The following is a 21,795-nucleotide window of genomic DNA, read 5'->3' as shown; positions in this document are numbered from 1 at the left end:
TTTTTAAAGGGGGGAAAATGAGAAGGGGAATAAGAGGTTCAAATCTCCAGATATGAAACAAATTAGTCACGGGGATGTCACGTACAGCAAGGGGAATATAGTCAATAATATTGTGATAGCATGGTTACAGCGTCAGGTGGTTGCTAGACTTATGGTGATCATTTCTTTAGGCATATAAATGTTGAATAACTACGGTGAACACCTGAAATTAATATAGTATTGTATGTCAGCTATATTTTAATGAAAGTCTTTAAAAGACCAATAAAAAAAATAACGTTCAAAAACAGACAAAACTCACCTATGGTGGTAGAGGTTATTATAGTGTTACCTTTGTGGGGGGCGGGGGGTACTGACTTAGAAAGGGCATGGAGGAACCCTCCCTGGTAATGGAAATGTACAATGTCTTGATCTGAATGGTGGTTACATAGGTATAAAAAAAATGTCAAAATACATTAAGCAATAAACTTAGGATTTGTGCATTTTACTGTACATATGTGATACCCCTCAAAATTAGCGATAAACAGACAACAGTGATAGAAGGCAGCCTGTGCCAAGGTCAGGTGAGGGACCCAGACATCAGGGATGCCTGGCATAGGCAAAGAAACCCAGTGAAGTCACCCTGATCCCCTTTTGACAGAGGAGGGACAGGGCTGGCTGAGAACAGGAGTGCTGAGACCTCAGCATAAGCCCCTTGGTCTAAAGGCAGGAGGCAGTACCAAGGGCACCCAGTCAGACAGAAGGGGCATTTGCTGAGCTGACTGAGAGGGTGGTCTCATAGGATGGGAAATGAACAGCCACCTCCTGTCCTGTAACCACAGGAATAACTACCAGCCTGGACAAGCCAGCCAGGCCACCTCCGACTCACCTGGCCTATGTGTAAAAGACCTGTGGCCAGCACTGGTCTGACCCAGGATATTGGGGGCCAGCAAAACTCACTTGGGAACAGCCTGACTGCTGGAAAGTACTGCCCCTGACCTTTCCAATGTATGTGTATCTGTTCCAAAATTCCAGAGTGCCTTCCCAGAATGTTTGATTCCAAGCTGGAGACAGCTTTGTGTTCTCAGGGTTTCCCCCACTCCCAACCTCCAATTACTCCATGCTGTTTCGAGAAAAGGTCAGAAAAAATAGAGAAGCACAAAAAATAATTTTAAATCACCTGTAAACATACCACTGAGATAACCACTGCAAACATGAGGATGATTTTTCCTTCTAGACTTAACACATTTGTTTTTCATGTTGATTGTTGTTTTAACTTGCTTAAGGTCACTCACAGAAAGTGAGCGGTTTGGTACTTGAACCTGGAGTTTAGTCATACCCTTGTTCTGTCCCAACACCCCCAAAGCCTCCTAGTGATGCATCAAGCTCCCCACCCCACGCTTGCTGCCTGGTGGCGGGGGGACCATAGCTGCTGCCACCAGACAATGAATGCTCTACTTTCCACCGCTGAATGGTGAATGGCCCTGTGTTCTCATTATTTTCCCACTCCAGGGATTCTTCCGAGTTCCTATAACAACCTGGCCAATTTCCATCTCATTTGACACGGTCATCAAAGGGAGGCCTCCTGCCACAAGAATAAGTTCCCAAGAGCCCTGATCTTGGCATGGATTGAGGGAGAACTAAATCCAAAGTTCCTGAAGACAGATCTGAGAATCTAGGACTGAAGGAAGCTAGAATGTGCTTTTCTGCCCCGGGGTCTTACTAACCCTCAGCCAGGCTCCCCTCTGTCAGAGGCTGAAGGGCTGGGGCTCCAGACTTCTCTCTGGGGCAGGAAAGTGCCTAGGCTACTTGTCTTGAGAGGCCCAAGTGCTGACTGTACTGGGGGCTGGTCTCCCTACTGCAGAGAAGGGGGCCATTTTCAGGGAGGCTTGAGGGATAGGAGGAGGGTCAAACCTCTCTTCACCCAGATATGTTACGAGGCTTGGCGGTAGAGCCCTGGGCACTTGAGGGGTGGGGAAAGCTAGAGGTTGGTGGGAAGGTGAACTTTGCAAAAAGTCTATTCAACCAGGAAGGAAGTGGCAGCCAGGCCCTGAATGCAAAGATGGAAGGGGGCCAGCTGGCTAGAGACAAGACTGGGAGCTCTTCTCTGGAGGCCCCAGGGGCCAGAGGGATGGACGGCCCAGGTTGCTGCTTCCCAGACTTTATCACCAGCCTGCCTGCCTCGGGCTCACCTGCCAAAAATATCACTGTGAGGGTGTCTCTTTCTATTTTATGGGGGCATGGTCTTCAGAGGTCCCTGGCGCTTGGGAGGTCTGCTCCAATGGCAGAGAATTTGAATAGAGGAGAATCCTGGCTCCAAATCCCCGAGGGAAAGGAGAAGGAAGCAAAGGGGCAGGTATGGAGTGTTAAGAGTGGTGGCCAGAGAGGGCAGGACACCACGCCAAACAAGAATGGGGACATAGGGACACAAGCAGGGAAGGGCAAAACAAGGAAAGCTGGGGAGAGTCATCAGAAGCAAAACTAATCTTTTTAGGGAGGGAAGAGGGGGCACCATAGTGCACCCCCAAACTAAATGCAGACTGAGTTTAACCTCTGCTTGGTTAAAGGAGGAGTCAAACTGATTTAAATATTTATTAAAATAATATTTAATATATTAAATATACGATGGGAGTAACAGTACTTGGCCAGGATGCGAGGAGTGCCCAAAAATATTTCACCCCCTTTTGGTAAAGGGACCCACTCACTCTCCAAGTGGTGTCTGCATGTTCCCACCTCCTGACCTTGCCCATACTGTTCACTTCACTGAGACACCCTTCCTCCCCAAGTCCATTACCATCCCCATTCATCCTTAAAGGCTCAGTGCCACCTTCTCCAGGAATTTTCCAGAAATGCTGCCTCCTGTGAACAGTCAGAGAGCATTGGGTTTACACCTCTCTGAGGTCCCTGACCACTTACTGCTAGTGTCCCCATGTTATCTGTCAGAGATCGCAAAGTGCAGGGAGAAGGGGATTGGGTTTAAGTATTTTTGCAGGACCACAAGACATGCCTACCCCAGCCCATCACCAGCACAGGGACACACATAATGCTCATTCAACAAAAATAAATGATTGAGGCTTCTTGGGGGGAGGCAAAGAGTATGGTCAAGGCAAGGAATTCAGGTTCCAAAGCAGCAACAGACCAAAGTCCCTCACTGGTTTGACAGAATCCCTGGATTCCAAGACTCCGTGCCCTATTTACACAGGACATGAATAAAAATACCCCTGTGTGTGTGTATATCATAGAACCATCTAGGCTATCGCCTTTCTGAAACAATTGGGGGTAAAGAGGGAAGGGCATTTCCTTGCCCAGGGCCACAGAGTGGGTGGGTGACACCTGGAAACCCCAAGTCCGTTCCATCCTAGTTCTGGGCCATCTTCACGAGATGTCAGCATGGAAAAACCTCATACAGTAACTGGGAGATGAGCGGTCTCCCAAAGAAACCACAGCAAATCCTGCATCCCCTCCAAAGCTGATGCCTACTTGGGTGGGCACCCCAGGTCAGAAAAGGAAGGTCCTTCTTCACTCTCATTCCAAGCTGAGCCCAGCCTGACACACAGAAACTAGAGAACATGAGTAGGGAAAGGGTACAATTGAAACAGGAAAATTTCAGGCAAAGCTTTGGGAATCCCAAAACTTACAGAACTGAAAAAAAAAAAAAAAAAAAAAAGAGCAGTATCAAGGAGAATGAACTGCCTGCAGGGTGGGGGTGTGTCTGCAGGAATGGAGCAGGCATGGCTGGCAGCGGGGCCAGCAGGTTAAGTCACAGCACGTTAACTGCTCAGTATTTTGATTGTTCTCACCTGGGCCAGTCCTGAATCTGCCACGTGCAGGGCCCTGCATTCTTACCTCGTCTGCAAGCTGGCCTTGATCCATTCCTATTGTGACCCCAGGCGTGGGACCTGGAGGCCAAAGCTAATGATTTATGTGCGTGCAGAGGCCCAAGACCTCCTCTTGTCTTCCCTGGGTCTTCCTATACCCCTTCGTGTTCCCTCCCAGTGCACCAAGGACTCACAGGGCTGTCTGTGCCGAGATTGGTCCTTGGCTCCCACCAGCCACAAGCCACCCTCGGGGAGGCTCAAGGGAAGAGGAAATGAGAGGACCCATAAAGAGAGGCTCCCTTTGGCTCACCTCTCGTCACCCTCAGGGTCCTATGTGAAGTAAACCAATACAATTTTAGCAGTATGACACGTGGTACAGCCCTTTAGAAAACGAAACTGTCCAGCTACCCCCAAAACTATAAAAACAATCATGGCCTCCAGCCTGGATACCCTACTCTTAGAAATTTATTCTACAAAATAAATTTAGCAGAAGTAAAAAGTGATATGCTTGAGTGTTTTTTGTGGGAACACAAAGATAGGAAACAACCTATCTGTTATACCAAAAAGTCTAACAGTAATGCTTACTTATAAGATTTGACTTTAAAAAATTATCAAGACTTAGAAATGAATGAAAAAACAAAAAGTCTATATTCAATGTAATAAGTAAGTATGCCAAAAATGTATGCAGATAGGCAAGAACTTGAAGTGTATAAAAGTACTAACATTTGGGTATTTTTTTATTAAAAATTCCATTAAATATTTTTAAGATTAGAATATCTGATGCTGTCAAGAGTAAATGGAGGGGCGGCCGGATGGCTCAGTTGGTTAGAGTGCGAGCTCTCAGTAACAAGGTTGCCGGTTCAATTCCCACATGGGATGGTGGGCTGCGCCCCCTGCAACTAAAGATTGAAAACGGCGAAACGGCGACTGGACTTGGAGCTGAGCTGCATCTTCCACAACTAGATTGAAGGACAACTACTTTGAGCTGATGGGCCGTGGAAATACACTGTTCCCTAATAAAAATTAAAAAAAAAAAAAAGTAAATGGACACCTCACTCACTGCTATTGAGAGTATAAACTGATATAATCTTGACATGGGATGGTCCAACTTGCAAGGCAATTTGGCAGTATATTCAAAAGCCTTAAAATGCCTTTCATGCAGAAATTTCACTTCTAGGAAATTATCCAAAGGAAATAAAGAGAAAGATGGGGAGAATTATGTACACGGATATGTATTGTAAATTTATTTATAATGGTAAAAGACTTGAAACTACCCAAATGGTCAAAAAATGATTAAATAAATTATAGAATAACCACATGGTTGATTACTATGAAGTTATTAAACACATTCTGAAACAACATTTAATGACAAGGAAAAATGCTTATGATATGCTACATGGAAAAAAGAATATATGTCATGTATACATTTATGTTATGTATATATATAGATCATATGATTTCTTATGTATATATCTATATATAGAGAGCTACATATATATTATGCAAACATCCTAATTTTGTCCATAGACATACACCTAATGGGGATTATTGTGGGCAGGAGAGATAATGAGCAGTTTTTATTTTCTTCTTTAGACTGTCACATCTTTTCCCATATTTAGGGATGAATACCAGAATCACCTCAAATCAGGAGGCACATGTCAGTTTTATTCATTGCTAGTGATGCGAAGTTGGGTCACCTGGTTAAAGGGGTGTGCACCCAGCTCTCCACTGCAAAGGTACCTTTTCTCCTTTGTAATTGCTAAATAATCACTGGGGTGATAGTGATTCGCGAGTAGACAAATATCCTGTTTCCCAACAACTTTTTAGTCTACAGAAAGAACATCCATTAATGATCCTACTTGGAACCAGTGGCTTCACAGAGGAATACATAATGCTTCATTCCTTCTACATTTGTAAGATGGCATTCTTCTGTGAAGAAGAGCTTCCCCCTCCCATAGTTTTAGTATTACTATGAACTCATGGATATTATTATTAGTATTGTTATTATTATTACCATCATCATCATTATTACTCAATGTGTTATAATTCATTGCTTTTATTCTTAATGTTCAAATTATCCCAAATGTGGCCAGTAGGTTTCCCTTTAAGCCAGTTCCTGTGTCTCCGTCATTCTCTGCGGCACTTTCTTACTTTCGGTAGGAATTCTTCTTGCCCCAGACGTGGACCTGACCATCTCTCCAAGAAGCCCTGGTTCCTTTTAGTGGATCGTGGTACATTGTTACTGAGTGTCATTGCTTCTAGGCCTTTTCAGTGAACAGAGCCAGGAAATTGTGTGTGTGTGTGTGTGTGTGTGTGTGTGTGTGTGTGTGTGTGTAAATCATGAGTTCATACTGATACCTCCAACTCAAACACAACATGACATAGTGTTTTGTCTTTTCCCCCTACTCCCTATATTTGTATCTCCCTACTCCCACGGTGAGAACCCCGGTCCCCAGCATCAGCATAATTATTTGTTCTATCCTACAATACACCCCAAATAGTTTCAGATTCCTACACCAGTACTATTACTGAGATGGTGTTATTAACGCTATGTCAGTGGGTTTTCTATGCCCTTCAGGATAACACTCTGTCAGCCACTCATTCCCTTAAATAATTGTTGAATTCAGAAGAGCAAATCCCTTTCATCTTTAGTTCATTAACTAAAAGTAGCTTAGATGTCTGCTGGTACAATGTTGCCCTCAGAAATCTAGATTAAATTCCATGCCCCAGGAAGGTCAAAGATGGGGCAGTGTTCTTTCTTGGGCCTGATCCTACACACACTACACCCTGACCTTGACCCACACACAGCCCCTCGAGATCCCCCAAATAATCCATGTTTGCAGACATTTCATGCACCAGGCACACTTGACTGACACCTTCCCAGGAATGACGGAGGAGGGGACAATGATGCCACATGTCAATGACTCACAAGCACAGTAGACATGACCCACAGTAGACTCTCAAAAGAGCCCCCAGGCACTGGCCTTTCGGGCTCACCGTTACTTGCTCTCCTTCCCAGTTTTTCCCTCTCCCTCCTTCTTTCTCCTCTCTCCTTTAGGATCACAGCACAATTCTTCCCCTTCTGTCAAGCAGACCAACCCAACCTCTTCTGAAGTCTTGCTCAAGACATTCCTAGAGCAAAGACAGCCTTCTTTCTTCCTAAGAGAAATTACAGTGAATAATACTTCCTTCCCCTCATTGCACATACAAGGGTGGAAATCTTTTTAAAGCTTGGTCAGCTATAAATTGCAAACAAGTAGCTGCAAAAATCTCTCACGATGAGTCTGTCCATTGACTCAGCTCCTGCCCCTCAGAACCAGGCCCCCAGGTGGCGCAAGCTGCCCAGGATCTTTCCACCTCGGGAAACTGGTTTCCAGGGCCACCTTCGCACGTCCTCCACTACCCTCCCACCCTCCTCACTCACAGGCAAACAGGCCTGTCCTCTGAATGGGTGGCCACTGCCCCACATTCCCTCCCAGGACACCAGCTAAGGGCCCAGGGAGGGAGGCCAGCCCTCCTGCTGGCACCACTGTTCACGGGGGAGGAGCTCAGGTAAGAGGCCTCTTCCTCCCAGAGCCTCTACCCTTTCATTGCTTCCATGGAGATGGCCTTGCTAAGCAACCTGCCTGGACTAGAACCAGCGAGCGCCTGAAGGCCCCACTCACGGCCCTTCTAAAGTTTTTAGTGTCTAGATCTTCTGTGGGCAGAAATTTTCCAAAAGGCCAGCAGGCAGTGCTGAAAATAGGCCCCAACTGTAGTTTGCGGGATGGGGGTGTTGGGGGGGGACACTGGGGGAAGTGAAGATCCTTCTGGGATGTCTATCGTAATCTTTAATAAGGGGAGGGAACACGTGAAATTTGAAAAATATTCTAAAATTACTGTTACATTGGCTTCGTTTCCTAGTTAGTAAATAGTTAAGTTGCTTTGACACTTCAATTAATAATAGTAAAGTAGGAGATTTTTGTACTTAGTGATGTCATTTAGACCCACATGGTTTAATGATGTACAAGAATGCTGGGGCCTTCCAAAATGTAAGAGTTGGAGACGAAATAAGTGGTACAGGAGGAGAGTAGTAAAATGGTTGGGGAATGAGAAGAGGGCCAACTGGAGAGGAGGGACGGTGTAAGCCCCCGGGCACAGGTAGCATGCCAGGCTGTAGCCATCTATTCATCCCCACAGCTCCTGCCGGCTCGTGATACGCTGGGCAGCATGAAATACCTCCTCGGTCTCTCTGTCATCTCTCAATATACCTCAAATCACCTCCATCCTTGGAGTTAAGCAGTGGCCTCTGCTGACTCCTCCAACAAGCAGGTAGTATTTAGGTTGCAATTGTATTTAGTTTTGCACCATTCTGGAACTTTCTAGAAAGACACATAATCTAAGCTGGGTAAGTAGTTTCTCTCGTTTGGTGCTCTTCCAAATTTTTATGCGATCACATTGACAACTTCTTAAGAGAATCCAGGCGGAGCCGAGAAATACATCAGCCTTGTCCTTAGGAGGCAGTAGGCCCAGAGGGGCACATAGAGCCAGCCAGTAAAATACCTGAGCCCTCTGTCCTTGCTGAGATGCAGTGGGAAACCACAAACAGGTTAATTCCCACATTTCACATTACTGGGCTGCTCTCCTAGGTCCAATGGGGAGGGTTCTAGGCCCAGGGGCCCAGCAGGTCTTGTGCTGATGAACTATGGGGCTGAAGCAAGCCAGTGCTCAGCACAGAGAAGATGTGCAGGGAAGCTATCCACTCAGGAAGCTGACTCACAGGCTTCATGACTTGCCTCAGGACAAGTGGCTCAGGGCCCATGGTGGGGACTCAGGCCTTCTCCCAGCTGGGTATCTTGGGAGAGTTCCCTAAACTTGCTACCTGAATAGGAACATAAACTGGCTAAGAATAAGAGTTCTGGAGACAAGCTTTCCTGGGTTCCGTATCCTGGCTCCATCACTGGCCAGTACCATGTTCACGAGACTTAATTTCTGTCTGTCTGTTTCCTCATCTACAAAATGGAACTTGCAACAGTAGCTACCTCATGGGTTGCTTTGAGTTAATCTGATGAGCTGATGCACATAAAATTCTCACAGCACTGCCCTGTCACAGTAAGTGCTTCATAAGACTTTGTTATCTTATATGTACATGCATTCCTCCACACACTTGTAAATGCCCATACAAAGGCTATAAAGACTCACTTCTTGGGATGGCTGAAATGAACTTAATACATTTAAATTTAACAACACCAAGTGCTGGTAAGGATGTGGAGCAACTGGAACACTGCAGAGGGGAATGTAAACCATGGAGCCACTCTGAACAGTAAGTCTGGCAGTTTTCTAGGAAGTTAAACATACTTTACCACACTTACCATATGAGCCAGTGATCCCATTCCTAGTTATTTACTCAAGAGAAATGAAAGCATATGTCCATACAAAGAATGCTCAAGGTAGTTTTATTCATAATTGCCCAAACCTGGAAATAGCCCAGGCAGTCATCAACAAGTGGATGGATAAACAAATTCTGGAACATGCTTTCAATGGAATACTACTCAGGGAACATGCTTAGGAAAACAGGAAGGCACACAAAGCTCCATACTGTAGGATCCCATTTATATGACATTTTAGAAACAGCAAGACAGTAGGGACAGAAATCAGGCAAGTGTTTGCCAAGGGCTGGACAGGGGAGATTCACTGACTACAAATGGGCACAAGGGAACATTTTAGGGTGATGGAAATGTTCCGTATCATGATTGTAGTGGTGGATTTATGGTTGGATGTGGTTGTCTAAATTCATAGAGTGGTTCACATATAAAAGGTAAATTATACCTTAATTATCTATGACAGGAGGGAACTGGGTAGGAAGAGAGTATAAAGGATACTTTTTTGTTCTACTTAATCACATCTGGACAAAAGTTTGAACTTTTGTAATGAGCATGTAATTCATGGTGTTGGTAATCATTTTATTAAACTTGAAATAATAATAATAATGATGTATATCTTCCTTGAAGAGATGTTGTGAAATCCAAAAGAAATGAGATAATGTTTATGAAGTACACACACAGATGAGATGACCCACAGATCTTCTAAAGTGACAAGGTATAAAGGACACGGGGCATCCACAAGAGTGACAGCCGTGACTTACCTCAGTGACAAAGAGGGTGCGAGGGTCAATGATATCCAAGAAGTGCCTGAAGCGACCATAGAAGGACGTCTGGAGAAGGGGGTGGGAGAGGAGAGTAGATCAGCTGCTGTGACCAACCTCTAGCCACAGGGAACCCCACCCCACACCTCACCCCTACTGTTGGCAGTCCCCAGGACTCCCCACATGGGTGATGAATGCCAATGAGGCCTCACTGCTCAGTGACCAGAGGGCAGCTTTCCAAGGTCCAAGGGCTTTCTAATGTCAGTTCAGAAAGACCATGACATACTTAGTGACTGTCCCAACTTTTCTTCAAGGTAACTCCCACTTTTCTCCCTTTCCCCCCCAGTGCCCTGAGATCCACTCCAAGCCTTTTAGCAGCTCCTGACCACCACTGAGCACACAGACCAGAGACGAGGCCTGGCCCTCTGCCTTCTTCCAGCTTTCTCTGACCACCGCACTCTCCCTGCCTTGCATGGAACCTCTCCAGTGAGGGAAGGTCCCTGTCCAGTGAGGGACGGTCCCTCTTCAAGGTCAGCTCCCCATCGGCAGAGCTCAAGCTCCATAGCGCCCAGCTTGCAGCTCTCAGGCCCTCCTTTACCCACAGCCCTGGAGCTGCTGTGAGGCTCAGGACAAGGGGCGGGATCTCCATCCTCTTGCCCCAGAGCAGGGTCCCTGGAAAAGAAGGGCTTTGTGCAAAGCCGGCCACAGGCATTAGAGCGCAATGAAAGGAAACCGAGCAACCCTGCTGCTGGGCCCTCTGCCCTAGGGACAGAGCCAGCTTGGCAAAGCAAAGCTCAAAGTGAGGAGAGAGGGTGCCAAGCTAGTGGACAAAGGAAAGGCTGCAAATGCTGGGGGTTCGTGCCTCGCTACTCTCTTGGGCTCTGCCCCAAATCCTCCCTGGAGCCCCACAACTCTCCATCTTCTGCACAGTGGAAGAAACAGAAGCCTCCACATTCCCTTCCCTTGCTCTGCAAGACACCAGACCCTGCAGCCAACTTCTGCTCCTTTCCTTCCCCAATGAAGACCCCGCAATAGGCCTCGGGTCACCTCAAAGTCCCCTGTCCACACCAGGCCCCATGCCGTCTCCATCTCTCTGCTCACTGCAGCACCCCCTGCCTGAAGCAGCCCCTCCGTCTCCTACTTCCACCCCATTGAGGTGCTGCCTTTCCCAGCCCAGCTCAGGCTTCAGCACCATCCCCAACGAAAACAGTTGCTTCTCTAATCTCTTCTAACTCAAATAGCCCAAACCACGACGCTCGCACCATTGTCCTGGCAAAATTTCACCTCTAAGGCTAAGGGAAAAAATCAGAGATGTGGTCAGAGGTATATGCTGAGGACGCTCGCTCACTGCTGAATTATTTGCAAAGGTGGATGGTTAAATAAACGATGGCCCATTCATATGATCGAATACTATGCAGCCATTTAAAATCATGTTTGCAGACACTTATGACACGAAAAAATGCTTATGATGTTGTGAAATGAATATGAAGAGGATGATTCCAATTAATAGGCAAGGAGGTCGATAGAGTCAGGGGCTATTAAATGGACAGCAAAGAGACAGAATGACATCCTGATCCTGGTCCATTAAAACGAGTCGGGGTTCCTTAGAGAAATGGCCAACGCCAGGGCTCCGGCAGGAAGGTACCAGATTGGACGCTATCTTCTGCTGTGCCAGAAAGTAATGAAGTGCCACCCCCCAAAACGATGGGGACATGTTAAAGGGACCATTGAGGGACAGATGGACATTGTCTACCTCCAGATGTGACACCCTGAGAAGTTCACCATATCACTCACATAGATTTCCGGGATGCCTGAACCTAATCATGAAGAAATATCAGACAAACCCAAATTGAAGAACATTCCATAAAATAACCAGCCTGATTCATCCAATATATCAATGTCATAAAGACAAAGGAAGACTGAGGAACCAGTCTACATTAAAGGAAACTATAGCGACAATAAATGCTTCACGTGATTCTGGATTGAATCCTGGACTGAAGGGGAAAAATGTTCTCGAGGACAGTATTGAGACAATTGACAAAATCGGAATTTGGGTCATAGCTTAATAAAAGTATTGCATCCATATTAAACTTCCTGAATATAGTAACTACCATGTGGTTATTGCTATCGACCGAATATTTGTGTCCCTCCAATGTTCATACGATAAATCCTAATGCTTAAGATGATGGCATTTGGAGGTGGGGCCTTTGGGAGGTGATTAGATATCAGCCCTCATGAATGGCCGCCATGCTCTCATTAAAGAGACCCGAGAGATCTTGGAGAATGTGATTTCTCAGTGAGCATGGAAGAGCAGTGACTCAAAGAAGGAGGTGGTTGGGAGACTTTCTCTCTGCAGTGGGTCCTCATGGGAAACCCTGTTTCTTTGTACCTGCTTTATGTGCCTGTCCTCCCAGCCCATGAGTGGCAGACAAGGTACCTACTTTCTCAGTCTGATTAATTTTGATTTTCTCTATAGTTTAAAATGTATGGGCTTTCCCCCACCTCCAAAATTCAGCCCCCATCTTTACCCAGTCAGTGGATGTTTCTCCTTCCCTTTTTCTTTACCTGAAGAATGAGTCAGCCAAGTGACTCCTTCCCTTTCCCTTCACAAAAGGTGAGTCAGCTAATTCTCTGCAGGGTCTGGGGCCTGCAATCCACACTGCCTTCCCTCCTCCAGCGCCCCTGGGGGACAGTGGGCCTTGGGAGCAGCAGCTGAGGGCAATGGGCTAAGGAAGAACACTGAGCCCTGCCGTTCCCAGACCTCCAAAGCTCTGCTCTTCGGGGTTAGGAATAAAATACTCACTGAACCTGTAGCCCAAAGGCAGAAAGCTAGGACCGGCTCGGAAGTCCTGGACCATCTGCACACTGAATCACCTGGGTACCCCATAACCAGTTGTACACCCAGAGATTCAAATTCTACTGGCCTGGGGTGGGCTCCAGGCATCAGTGTCTGTCTGATAACCTGCCCAGGTGAGTTATGTGCAGCAGGGGGTGAGAGCCACTGGACTAGAAGGTACTGACCCTTCCACAGCACAAACCAGCGCCAGGGCTAGGCCAGGGAAACAGTCGCTGTCTAGTCTGTAAATGATTAAAATACATAACTACCTGCGAGGCACTTTCATGATAGAATTTACTTCAGGCAAACCATGTGAGAAACTTCCCCATTGCCTCCCAACTCAGCCACGCAAACTCTCCACCTTGGAGGGAAGAGTGCGTTTTCCTGCCCAGCAAGCTCCTCAGACCCCGAGGGAGCCCGGTGCACCTCACCTGCTCTACACAACTGGCCTCGGCCGATTTTGGACCCCAGCACACCCACAGCACACCCCAGTCACCTTAGCAGGTAACTGAGACTTCTGAAGGAACAAGGAAGTTAAAAAAAAAAAAAATCTCTTTCAGGATAGACTGAAGCACAAAGAGGAAGAAGCCTGTGTGTTCGTTTCCTGTTCTGGGGCCCCAATTTGCCAAAAATGGTGCCAGGTCTGAAGGGAACAAAAGAGCAGGTTCAGGAGAGGAAATGAGCAGAAAAGGAGGAAAAGGGAGCAAAGTGGGGTCACAGTGCTTCCCCCCGGTGCTGTCTTGCTATCTTCCTCCCCTTCTCTAGGCAATATGGGGCAGTGGTTAAAAGCATGGCCTTCACGTTTATGGGAACAGGGGACAGAGGAACATGGTTAGTAATACCACAGAGATGCCTTCAGCCACATTCAGAATAACGGGAATTCTACAGGTCAAACAATGCTGTTTCATCAACAAATAGGAAAAAAAGAGGGAGGGAGAACCAATAGATTAGAAGAGACAAATCAGTCAAATATAATGGGGGGCCTTCTGGGGGTCCTGACTCAAACTGATTATTTTAAAAATGATGTGACAATCACAAAAATGTGAATAATGCCATGGATTGAATGTTTGTGTCCCCACAAAAGTCATATACTGAACTCATAACCCCCAAGATAGTGGTATTAGGAGATGGGGCCTTTGGGAGGTGATGAGGTCACAAGGGCAGAGCCTTCGTGAATTGGATTAGTGCTCTTATAAAAGAGACCCCAGAAAGATTCCCTCCACCCTTCTGCCACGTGAGGTTACAGCTAGAAGGTGCTATGAACCAAAAAGCTGGTTCTCCTCAGACACCAACTCTGCCAGCACCTTGTTCTTGAACCTCCAGCTTCCAGAACTGTTAGAAATAAATTTATGTTCTTTATAAGCCAGCAAGTCTATGGTATTTTGTTATAGCAGACCAAACAGACTAAGACATGATATTAAGAAATAATTATTCTAGGTGTGTTAATGGTACAGTGGTTATGTTAAAACTAATCAAAAAACCTTCTGATACCATGTGAAAAAAAGAAGGCACTTCACCTCTATGATCTTCTTCCTCCGAAAACCATCACCCTAGTCTAACTATGAGAAAGACACTGGATAAACCCGAATTGGGGGACATTCTACAAAAATGTCTGACCAGTACTTCTCAGAACTGTCAAGGTCAGCAAAAACAAGGAGAGTCTGAGAAACTGTCAGACCAGAAGAGACTAGGGAGACATGACAACTAAATGTAATGTGGGATCCTGGAACAGAAAAAAAAAAAACATTAATGTAAAAAATAGTGAAATCCAATCAAGTCTGGAGTATAGTTAACAATAATGTTCCAAAGTTGGTGTCTTAGTTTTGACAACTGTACCATGGTAATGTGAAGATGACACTGTTAGGGGAAATTGGGTGAGGGTTATATAGGAATTCTGTTACCTTTTGGACTTCTGTAAATCTAAAATTATTCCAAAATTTAAGTTTATTAAAAAAAAAAAAACTAACCAAAAGAAGTCCTCATTTTTTTAGATACCTACTAGCAGGTACAATGAAATGATGGGATGTCTGGGTTTTGCTTTAAAAAATTCATTGGTTGGGGGCGGGGACATATAGATGAAATGAGGCTGGCCTTTCGTTGGTAGTTGTTGAAGCTGAGTGAAGGGGCACAGAGGAATCATTGACAACTGTCTCCACTTTGTATGTTTGGAAACCCTCATAATAAAAAGTTAACAATAAACAAACAAACATGGACTCTGGAGCCAGAATGTCTAAGAAGTTACTTAATCTGTGTGCTGCACAGATTAACTGAAGGATAAATGTACCAGTTTCACGGGTTGTTGTGAAAATTACGTAAGTCAATACATAAGAAAGGCTGGGAAAATGCTTGGCTATCGTCATCATCTCATGGGGAGAAAGAAGGTCACAGACCAAAGGCCACCAAAGCAAGCTATCAACTCCACCCTCTGATGCTGCTTAGTGACTTTGCTCTCCTGCTCTCCTGAACAGGGAGATCCTTAAGGGATGAAAGGAAGAAGGGTTCTGGGGAGACACCAGGGAATAAGGAAAGACTTTGGCACCTATTCTTGCAGAAAGTGGTGAGACTGGTATGGGCTCTGGGAATGGACCCTAGATTATGAAACATTCAGGGTCAATGGGCAGAAAGAAGCCAGTGTGGTGAAAAGGAGGGTTTCAGGAGGTGGGTGAGGGTTCAGTTTGAGGAAAAAGAGGTCATCAGGGGTGGGCCATGCAGGCCTTTGGGTCCCCTTCAAAAGTGAGGTCTTTATCTCAGAAGCAAAGGAAGCCATTGGAGGATGTTTAAGTGAGGGGAGAGTCACCTCATCAGACCTGCATTGGGATTCTGCCAATGCAGAAGAGGGAGGAATTGGAAGGGGGCTAGAGTGGAAGCAGGCAGACCTCTTAGGAGGCTTCCTCAGTGGCCCAGGAGGTTGATGATGGCGGTTTGGTCTAGGATTCTGGTAGAGGAGACCAGTGGATTTGGGAGCGTTTTAAAAGATGAGAACACTGGACCTCTGACTGTACTTAGAGGGTGAGGGAGAGGAAGGGAAGTATACAGGTGACTTCCAGGTTTCTTGGGAGTCAGTTGGGGTGCCGGTTGGGCTACTTGCACAGCTGGGAATGGTGTGGTAGGAACAGGTTGGGGGAAAGACAAGAAGTTCCTTTACATGGATGGATCACATGCACTGCGCTTTACGCAGGTCACTGTGCTGGAGGAGGAACGTTTCAAAAGCAAATGCAACGAACACTTTTACTGCCCTCAAGAGCACTGCCACAAAGAGATACCAGCAAGAGCTGCCGGAACAGAGTAGTCTCAAATGTGCATTCACGTGCAGTTATGGCTCCACTGGCGATCACAGCAAAGGGCTCAGCCCACTTGGGAGTTCTCCATAAATGCCTGTTGCGTGATAACGTCCCAGAGCAGGTACGAGAAAATAACCACCCCACAAATCTTTATTCAGCACATTACTATGTGTCTAAGCCCCACCTCAGGGTAAGATGGAGACAACAGAAGGGCAAAGATCAGCCCTTTCTTTCACAAGGTGCACACAGGGGATGAGGCGACCAAGTAACCACACAGAGAAGTATTAAGAGGACCACAGGGCAGGTTGACCTATAAGGATCCCACTCGGGGTGGCCAAAGAGGTGGGCAGGAAGGAGTCGTTGCCCTGGTCCCACCTGGGCATGTAAAGTCACAGGGAAAAAGGGAGGAGATGGGCCTAAGCCTTGACAGATGAGTGAATGTGAGGAGGGCGGGGCAAGGCCAATGAAGGGTCACTCAAGTACAAGCAGAGGCACCCGACAGTCTAGCCCTAGGTGGCACCCTCCCCTGGAAGGAAAACACCAGTCTCACTTCAGACACCTATGCTGAGATGGTTTCTTTTTTAACGGACTTCAAGTCCTGTTCTAAAACAGTGGGGACATTTTCTCAGGAGCACAGCTTCTAAATTATCAGTGAAGCTCAGTGCACCACCTTGCTGGAACCAGTTTCTCTACCACCACCACCATCACCAAAAACAAAACAAAACAAACCACCCCACTGCACCGACCTTTGTACATTTCCTTTCTTGCAGTAAACTTTTTTTTTCTGTCTGCCCCCCACCCCCACCCCGGGCAAGCCCGGGTTCACTTGAGCCGAGTCTCTCTGCCCGTGTTTCCTAATCAAGTCCCTTTCGTGGGCTCCGAGGGCAGGCGGTAGCGGCGTGCTCACGGTCCCTCCCAGCCTCCAGCCCCAGCCTCACGTCCGGGCTGCGGGTTCGATCCCTCTTCGTGGCCGAGGACCAGTTAGCGACGCCCCGTCGGGGTCTCGAAAGAAAAGGACCACTGTCACCGCGCCCGAAGAGCCCGAGCAAGTCGCACAGAGCCAGGCGCTCGGCAGCGCCAGGCCCCGGGTGCGGGGACCCTTCGCCGAGGTGGCAGCGGGGAGGGGGCTAGTGCGGGCCTCCTGGGGACTTGGACCCTCCCAACGCCCGGCAGCCCCAAGATGACACAGCGTTTCCTCCGCACCTGGTTCTCCCCGCACGTCCTCGATCCATGCCCGGCAGGGCACCAACCGGACGACTCGCTGCGTCAGCGAATCACCCGCCGGAGGGGACCGGGGTCGCCGGGCCGCGGGCACCCCTCAGGTCGTGGCCCTGACCGATCGGGCACCGCGGACCCGGCAGGGATGCAGGGCTGGGAGCGTGACCCGGGAGCCCGGAGGCTGCCCCGAGGCTCCTGCAGCATCTGGGAAAGACTGTCAGTCCCCCCACTCGGGGAAAAAGTTAGAAGGCATCTCGGCCACGACAACTTCTCATCCAGAGCCAGACTGGAACTTTCCGCCCGGAGCGGGCTGCACAGCCGAAAGAGACCCTGCAGAAGCCGCTCGAACCCAGGTGCTCCGCATCCCCGGCCGCGGCCGGCAGCGGCCAATCACAGAGTGCCTCTGGGAGCTAAGGCTAGAGGGCGCGGGCAGCCGCAGAGCGACAGCGCCGACGGCCAATAGGGAGCCAAGGTGGGAGTCCTCGACCACCCCGCTGACCAATGGAAAAGGAGCAGCTGTGGCCAAGGTCCCCGATCCAGTAGCTGCAGGCTGCCGGTGGCCGCGGGTCGGAGACCCTAAGGCTAAAGGGAATTTTGAAGAGGAGTTTGCTCGCCCTCCCTGTGCCACCCGCCGACCCTCAGACCACAGCCCGGTCCTCACCTGCTGGAAACGGGGTTTGCCCAGCTGGAAAGGAGGTGCATCGGTCGAGGTGCTAGCAGCACTAGCCGCTGCCGCCGATGCTGTAGTCGCTGTATCCGCCATGGCCACTGACGCCCGCAATCTCCGGCCCTTTTAAAATGTCCCTCCTCGGCCCCCGCCACAGCTGCCTCTCCCGATTGGTCACAAGCAACCGCAGCGAGTCCAGAGGCGCAAGGGGTTGTGGGAGGTGTAGTTTCCCTCGGCACAACGTTCGAAAGCCCTAGACTGCAGAGAGCTGCACGTACTCAGACCCGGGTTCAGTTCCCGCTGCCAGTTTTGCAGGGCTCGGCAGTCCGGGATGAATGTGCGTGTAGCACTCAAGTCCCGACAGGGGGCCACGGGGCGACCCCTCGCTGGTTACCTGCCCCTAGAAGTTTGAGTTACTGCGGTGGGCGTCGCTCCTGGAGCTGCAGCCCAGAAGAGCCCCACTCAAGCGGGTCCGAACGGGGGACCGGACGGGCAAGGACTACGGAAGGAGTAGGGTTAATCTCGTAAGGCTTTCTGATGGGAGTTGCACTGCGGAATTCATGCAGTTTCTGCTGTCGCCACCCTGCCTTTCACCTTGTGCTCTCCAGCCACCCGACACTCAGTTCCTGGCGCATGCTGGGCGCTCCCCGCCCCAGACCCTTGAACATTCTGTACCCTGACGACACCAACTTTTTATCTTCGCCTGTCGCTACGTAGCTCTCCTTATGGCCTGAGCCTAAACATTGCCTTTCCCAACCCATTGCGCTACTTCCACAAAATCCACTACATGCTGCTATCGCACCCCGTCCCAGCACGTCTCTTTTGCTGTCCGTACATTTATATTTATAGTTTTGAGTACCTCTTTCCTACTGTAAGGTCCATAGGGCAGGAGTTGTGACTTTCGGATTCACCGCTAAGTCCTCATTACCAGGCATGGGAGGGCTCCCGGCAAGGACCCAAAATGTTTGCTGGCTGTGAGTTAAACAGCGGGGGCCTAGGAGCCTTGGCAGCCTCCACTTCCTTTGGCCAACCAACGAAGATCCCTCAGGGGCCTAATTCTTACGCAGGAAGAGAACTGGGAGTGGGGTTCAGTAGTGTTTATCACCGCTGGAAGGGGAGGAGGAGCTCCCTACTTCACCCAAGACAGTAGAAGAAATACTTGGTTTTGACCTGAGGAACCGCACTTTGGGTCTCCGTAGTCTCGTGATGAGGTGCAGGGTTGGCTCATGCCTGCCCATGTCTTTCTGAACAATCCACGATCGGCAACAGTCAGTTCCTCATCTACCAATGGTCAACCCACATGAAACAGATTTTCCCTAAAGCTGGAGAGAGCTTCTAGCTAGCCATGAAGAATCCTCTGTATCCTGGATTTGTGTCTTTTCTTTCCCTACTAAACTAAGCGGCTTGAGAAGAGGAATAAAGTCTCTGACCTTCTGTAATCCCCACAGGAGTGAGGAAAGGCGGAGTCCAGGCCACTGGCCAACACTGTGCTGCTACCCTGATGTTAGGACAGGAGCAGGGTCATCCAAGAACCCCATCACCGACCTTCTCCCCCCAGGAAGCCTCCTTCACATGGTCATCAACACAAAAACACAACAGAGCCACCTGCAGTCTGTGAACATTTTATTCTTCATAAAGTGCTCAAAACATGAAGAACAAGCTCTTTATACACAGGAGTTATAACTAGGAAGACAAACAGCAAAGCAGAGCAGCTGTGCCTGCTCCCTGCCCACCCCACCTACAGCTCTCCTCCAACTTGTGGCCACAAGCAGAAAACATCCAACAAGAACCTTGGACTTCAACTCCCAACTCTTCTGAAGACGTCCCTGACCTGGGCATTTTGGAGGCCCATAATCAAAGATGAGCAGAAGGTGAGGGGCAGGGCTGGGACTGAATAGAGCCCAGAAAAATACCTAGTACAGGAGTGACCCCCTGCCCCCAGAAGAGACACCTATCCAACCCCTAATAACCCCCCCAAAACATGACCAAAGTCCTGGGTACCTGTGGACACTTTCCTCAGTTTTGATGAGTGGTCCTTAAGGTAGATAACATTACAGGGGCTTCCCCCCCTAAGTGGGGCTCTGCTTCATCCTGGCAGAAGACATCCCCCCCACAGAGCACATCCCCTTCTCTTCCAAGGCTTTCCGAGTGATCCCACAGAGTGACCCCACAGGCCCGCTCATGAAGAGGTGATCCAAAGCAGCTCTCGCCTCCTCACTGGGTCCAAAGTAGCCTCCTTCAGCACCTCGTCACCCCACAACTTTGCTAAGGCAGGGTGCCCTAAGCCACCAAAGGGCCCCTGCAGACCCTGTGGGGAAGCCTGCTGTGTTTTCCGCAAACAAACCAGGGCTGGGCCACAGGACAGACAGTTTGTTCCAAAGTGCACTGCAGCCAAGCCAGGGAAGGCCATGGGGCAGAAGGGACAGGCCGAGACAGCAGCTAGTGGACGGATGGAAGAGCAACAAAGGCTTTTTCCTAAGTATAGGCAGAGTGGGACCTCCCATTTCCAAAACATAGTTTTTCCCCGGGATCCCCCTTAATTGGGGTTGAGGGAGTAATAAGGTAGCAGGGAGGTTAAGGGCACAGCAGCAGCTTGGCAAGAACCTTCACTGAAATTCATTGTAGGGAAGGGCACAGGGCTGCCCCATCCTCCATTCCCGTTACCGTTACAGTTACCAGGGCCCTGCCAGATCCAGCCCCAAGTGCTCAACAGGGAAGGGGCAGGGCGCCAAACAGGGGGTGGGGCCCACATCCAGAGGCTCTTGACCCCACCCACAAAAGGCACATTTTAATCGGTTTCCAAAAGTTCAAACCCCGTAGCAGCACAGAGTTTTGGCATCTGGACAGGCAACGAGTACAGGAATGGAGGCTTGACCCCCAAATGTAAGCCACCCGAAGCCCTGAGGCCTGGAGGTGGGTGAGGAGGTACCCACCTGCTCCAGCTCTCCACACATTCACACATGACACTCATGGAAAGGTCAGGAGGGGAGGGAGTCACCTGGAGAATGCCCATCATCTCCCTCCACCCACACTACACTTGCTCCGCAAACAGCTGGAGACAGACAGACTCAGGACACAGCAGACACAACACTAGACCATACAGGATCCTTGTTCCCGGGGGACAAACGTGAGGCTGAAGAGCAGGTACCCTGGTTGCCCATAACTCAGACAAATGGGCAGCTTAGCCCCTGCCACAGCCCCAGTAATACGAAGAGCCCTCCCGGGGCTGGAGGGAGATGAAGACGGACGAGGGTTTAGCTGTGGAAGAAATGACTGAGCTTCCCTGTGGGGTAATGAAGTATGTCCCAGACACCACATCAAATGGCAGCTCACCCCTGCTCCATCTTGAGGACTAAATTCTTTGTTCTAATTCCTGGAGCCCCCAAAGCTAAGGGGTATGAAAATGGGCAGGTGTGTAAGACCCACCACCTATCGGAGTCCAAAGCCCCCCTCCCTTCAACAGCCCCAGGTGAGTGAGTTCAGCAGGAGCAGGGAGGGTATAAGCCCTGTTTGGGCAGTGGGTCCTCGCCAACCGTCCCGGGGTGGGGGGATGAGGAGGGCTACTTGGGGGGGTTGGGGGGGATCTGCAGCAGTGTGGGTGAGGTCTCCATGATCCGCACCAGCAGCCGGTCAATGTAGCTCTCCAGCTCCTGCACGTGCTCATCGCGCTGGCTCAGCTCCCGCTCCCGCTGCAGGACCAGGCCTATGAGCTCGTCGTGGGTCAGATGGTAGTACTTGGCCGACTGGTCCAGCACAGCTGAATCCTGAGGGCAGATGGAATGAAGTGAGCAAGGCTCCCTCAGGCCGTAGCCCGCCGGGCCGCCAACACCCCAGCTGCACCACCACAGACCTTTGGGGCTGCCTCTGTCTCTAAT

At 49.0% G+C, this 21,795-nt stretch overlaps 2 protein-coding genes across 7 annotated transcripts in view; both read right to left on the bottom strand.

Annotated features, from left to right (window-relative positions):
• SFXN5 (sideroflexin 5) overlaps positions 1-18,075 on the bottom strand; it is a 110,245-nt gene extending 92,170 nt beyond the window's left edge. For 2 of the 4 annotated variants that reach the window (XM_081069405.1, XM_081069407.1), the window contains exons 1-2: positions 17,915-18,074; positions 9,919-9,987 (exon numbers count right to left, since the gene is read on the bottom strand). In XM_081069405.1, coding sequence (XP_080925531.1) covers positions 9,919-9,987; positions 17,915-18,016 — 171 coding nt within the window. In that variant the 5' untranslated portion in view covers positions 18,017-18,074. Of the gene's footprint in view, positions 1-9,918; positions 9,988-17,238; positions 17,658-17,914 lie in introns of those variants that run through there. The other 2 variants (XM_081069408.1, XM_081069406.1) reach the window with 2 other exon arrangements.
• Positions 18,076-19,526: 1,451 nt separating this feature from the next.
• RAB11FIP5 (RAB11 family interacting protein 5) overlaps positions 19,527-21,795 on the bottom strand; it is a 39,600-nt gene continuing 37,331 nt past the window's right edge. For all 3 annotated transcript variants that reach the window (XM_081069404.1, XM_081069402.1, XM_081069403.1), the window contains one exon: positions 19,527-21,684. In XM_081069404.1, the coding sequence (XP_080925530.1) occupies positions 21,481-21,684 (204 nt within the window). In that variant the 3' untranslated portion in view covers positions 19,527-21,480. The remainder of the gene's footprint in view (positions 21,685-21,795) is intronic.

The sequence above is a fragment of the Rhinolophus hipposideros genome (assembly GCF_964194185.1).
Source record: "Rhinolophus hipposideros genome assembly, chromosome: 12".
NCBI classification, from domain to species: domain Eukaryota; kingdom Metazoa; phylum Chordata; class Mammalia; order Chiroptera; family Rhinolophidae; genus Rhinolophus; species Rhinolophus hipposideros.
Note: the sequence above shows the minus strand (reverse complement) of the source record. Positions and strands in the feature narration are given on the sequence as shown.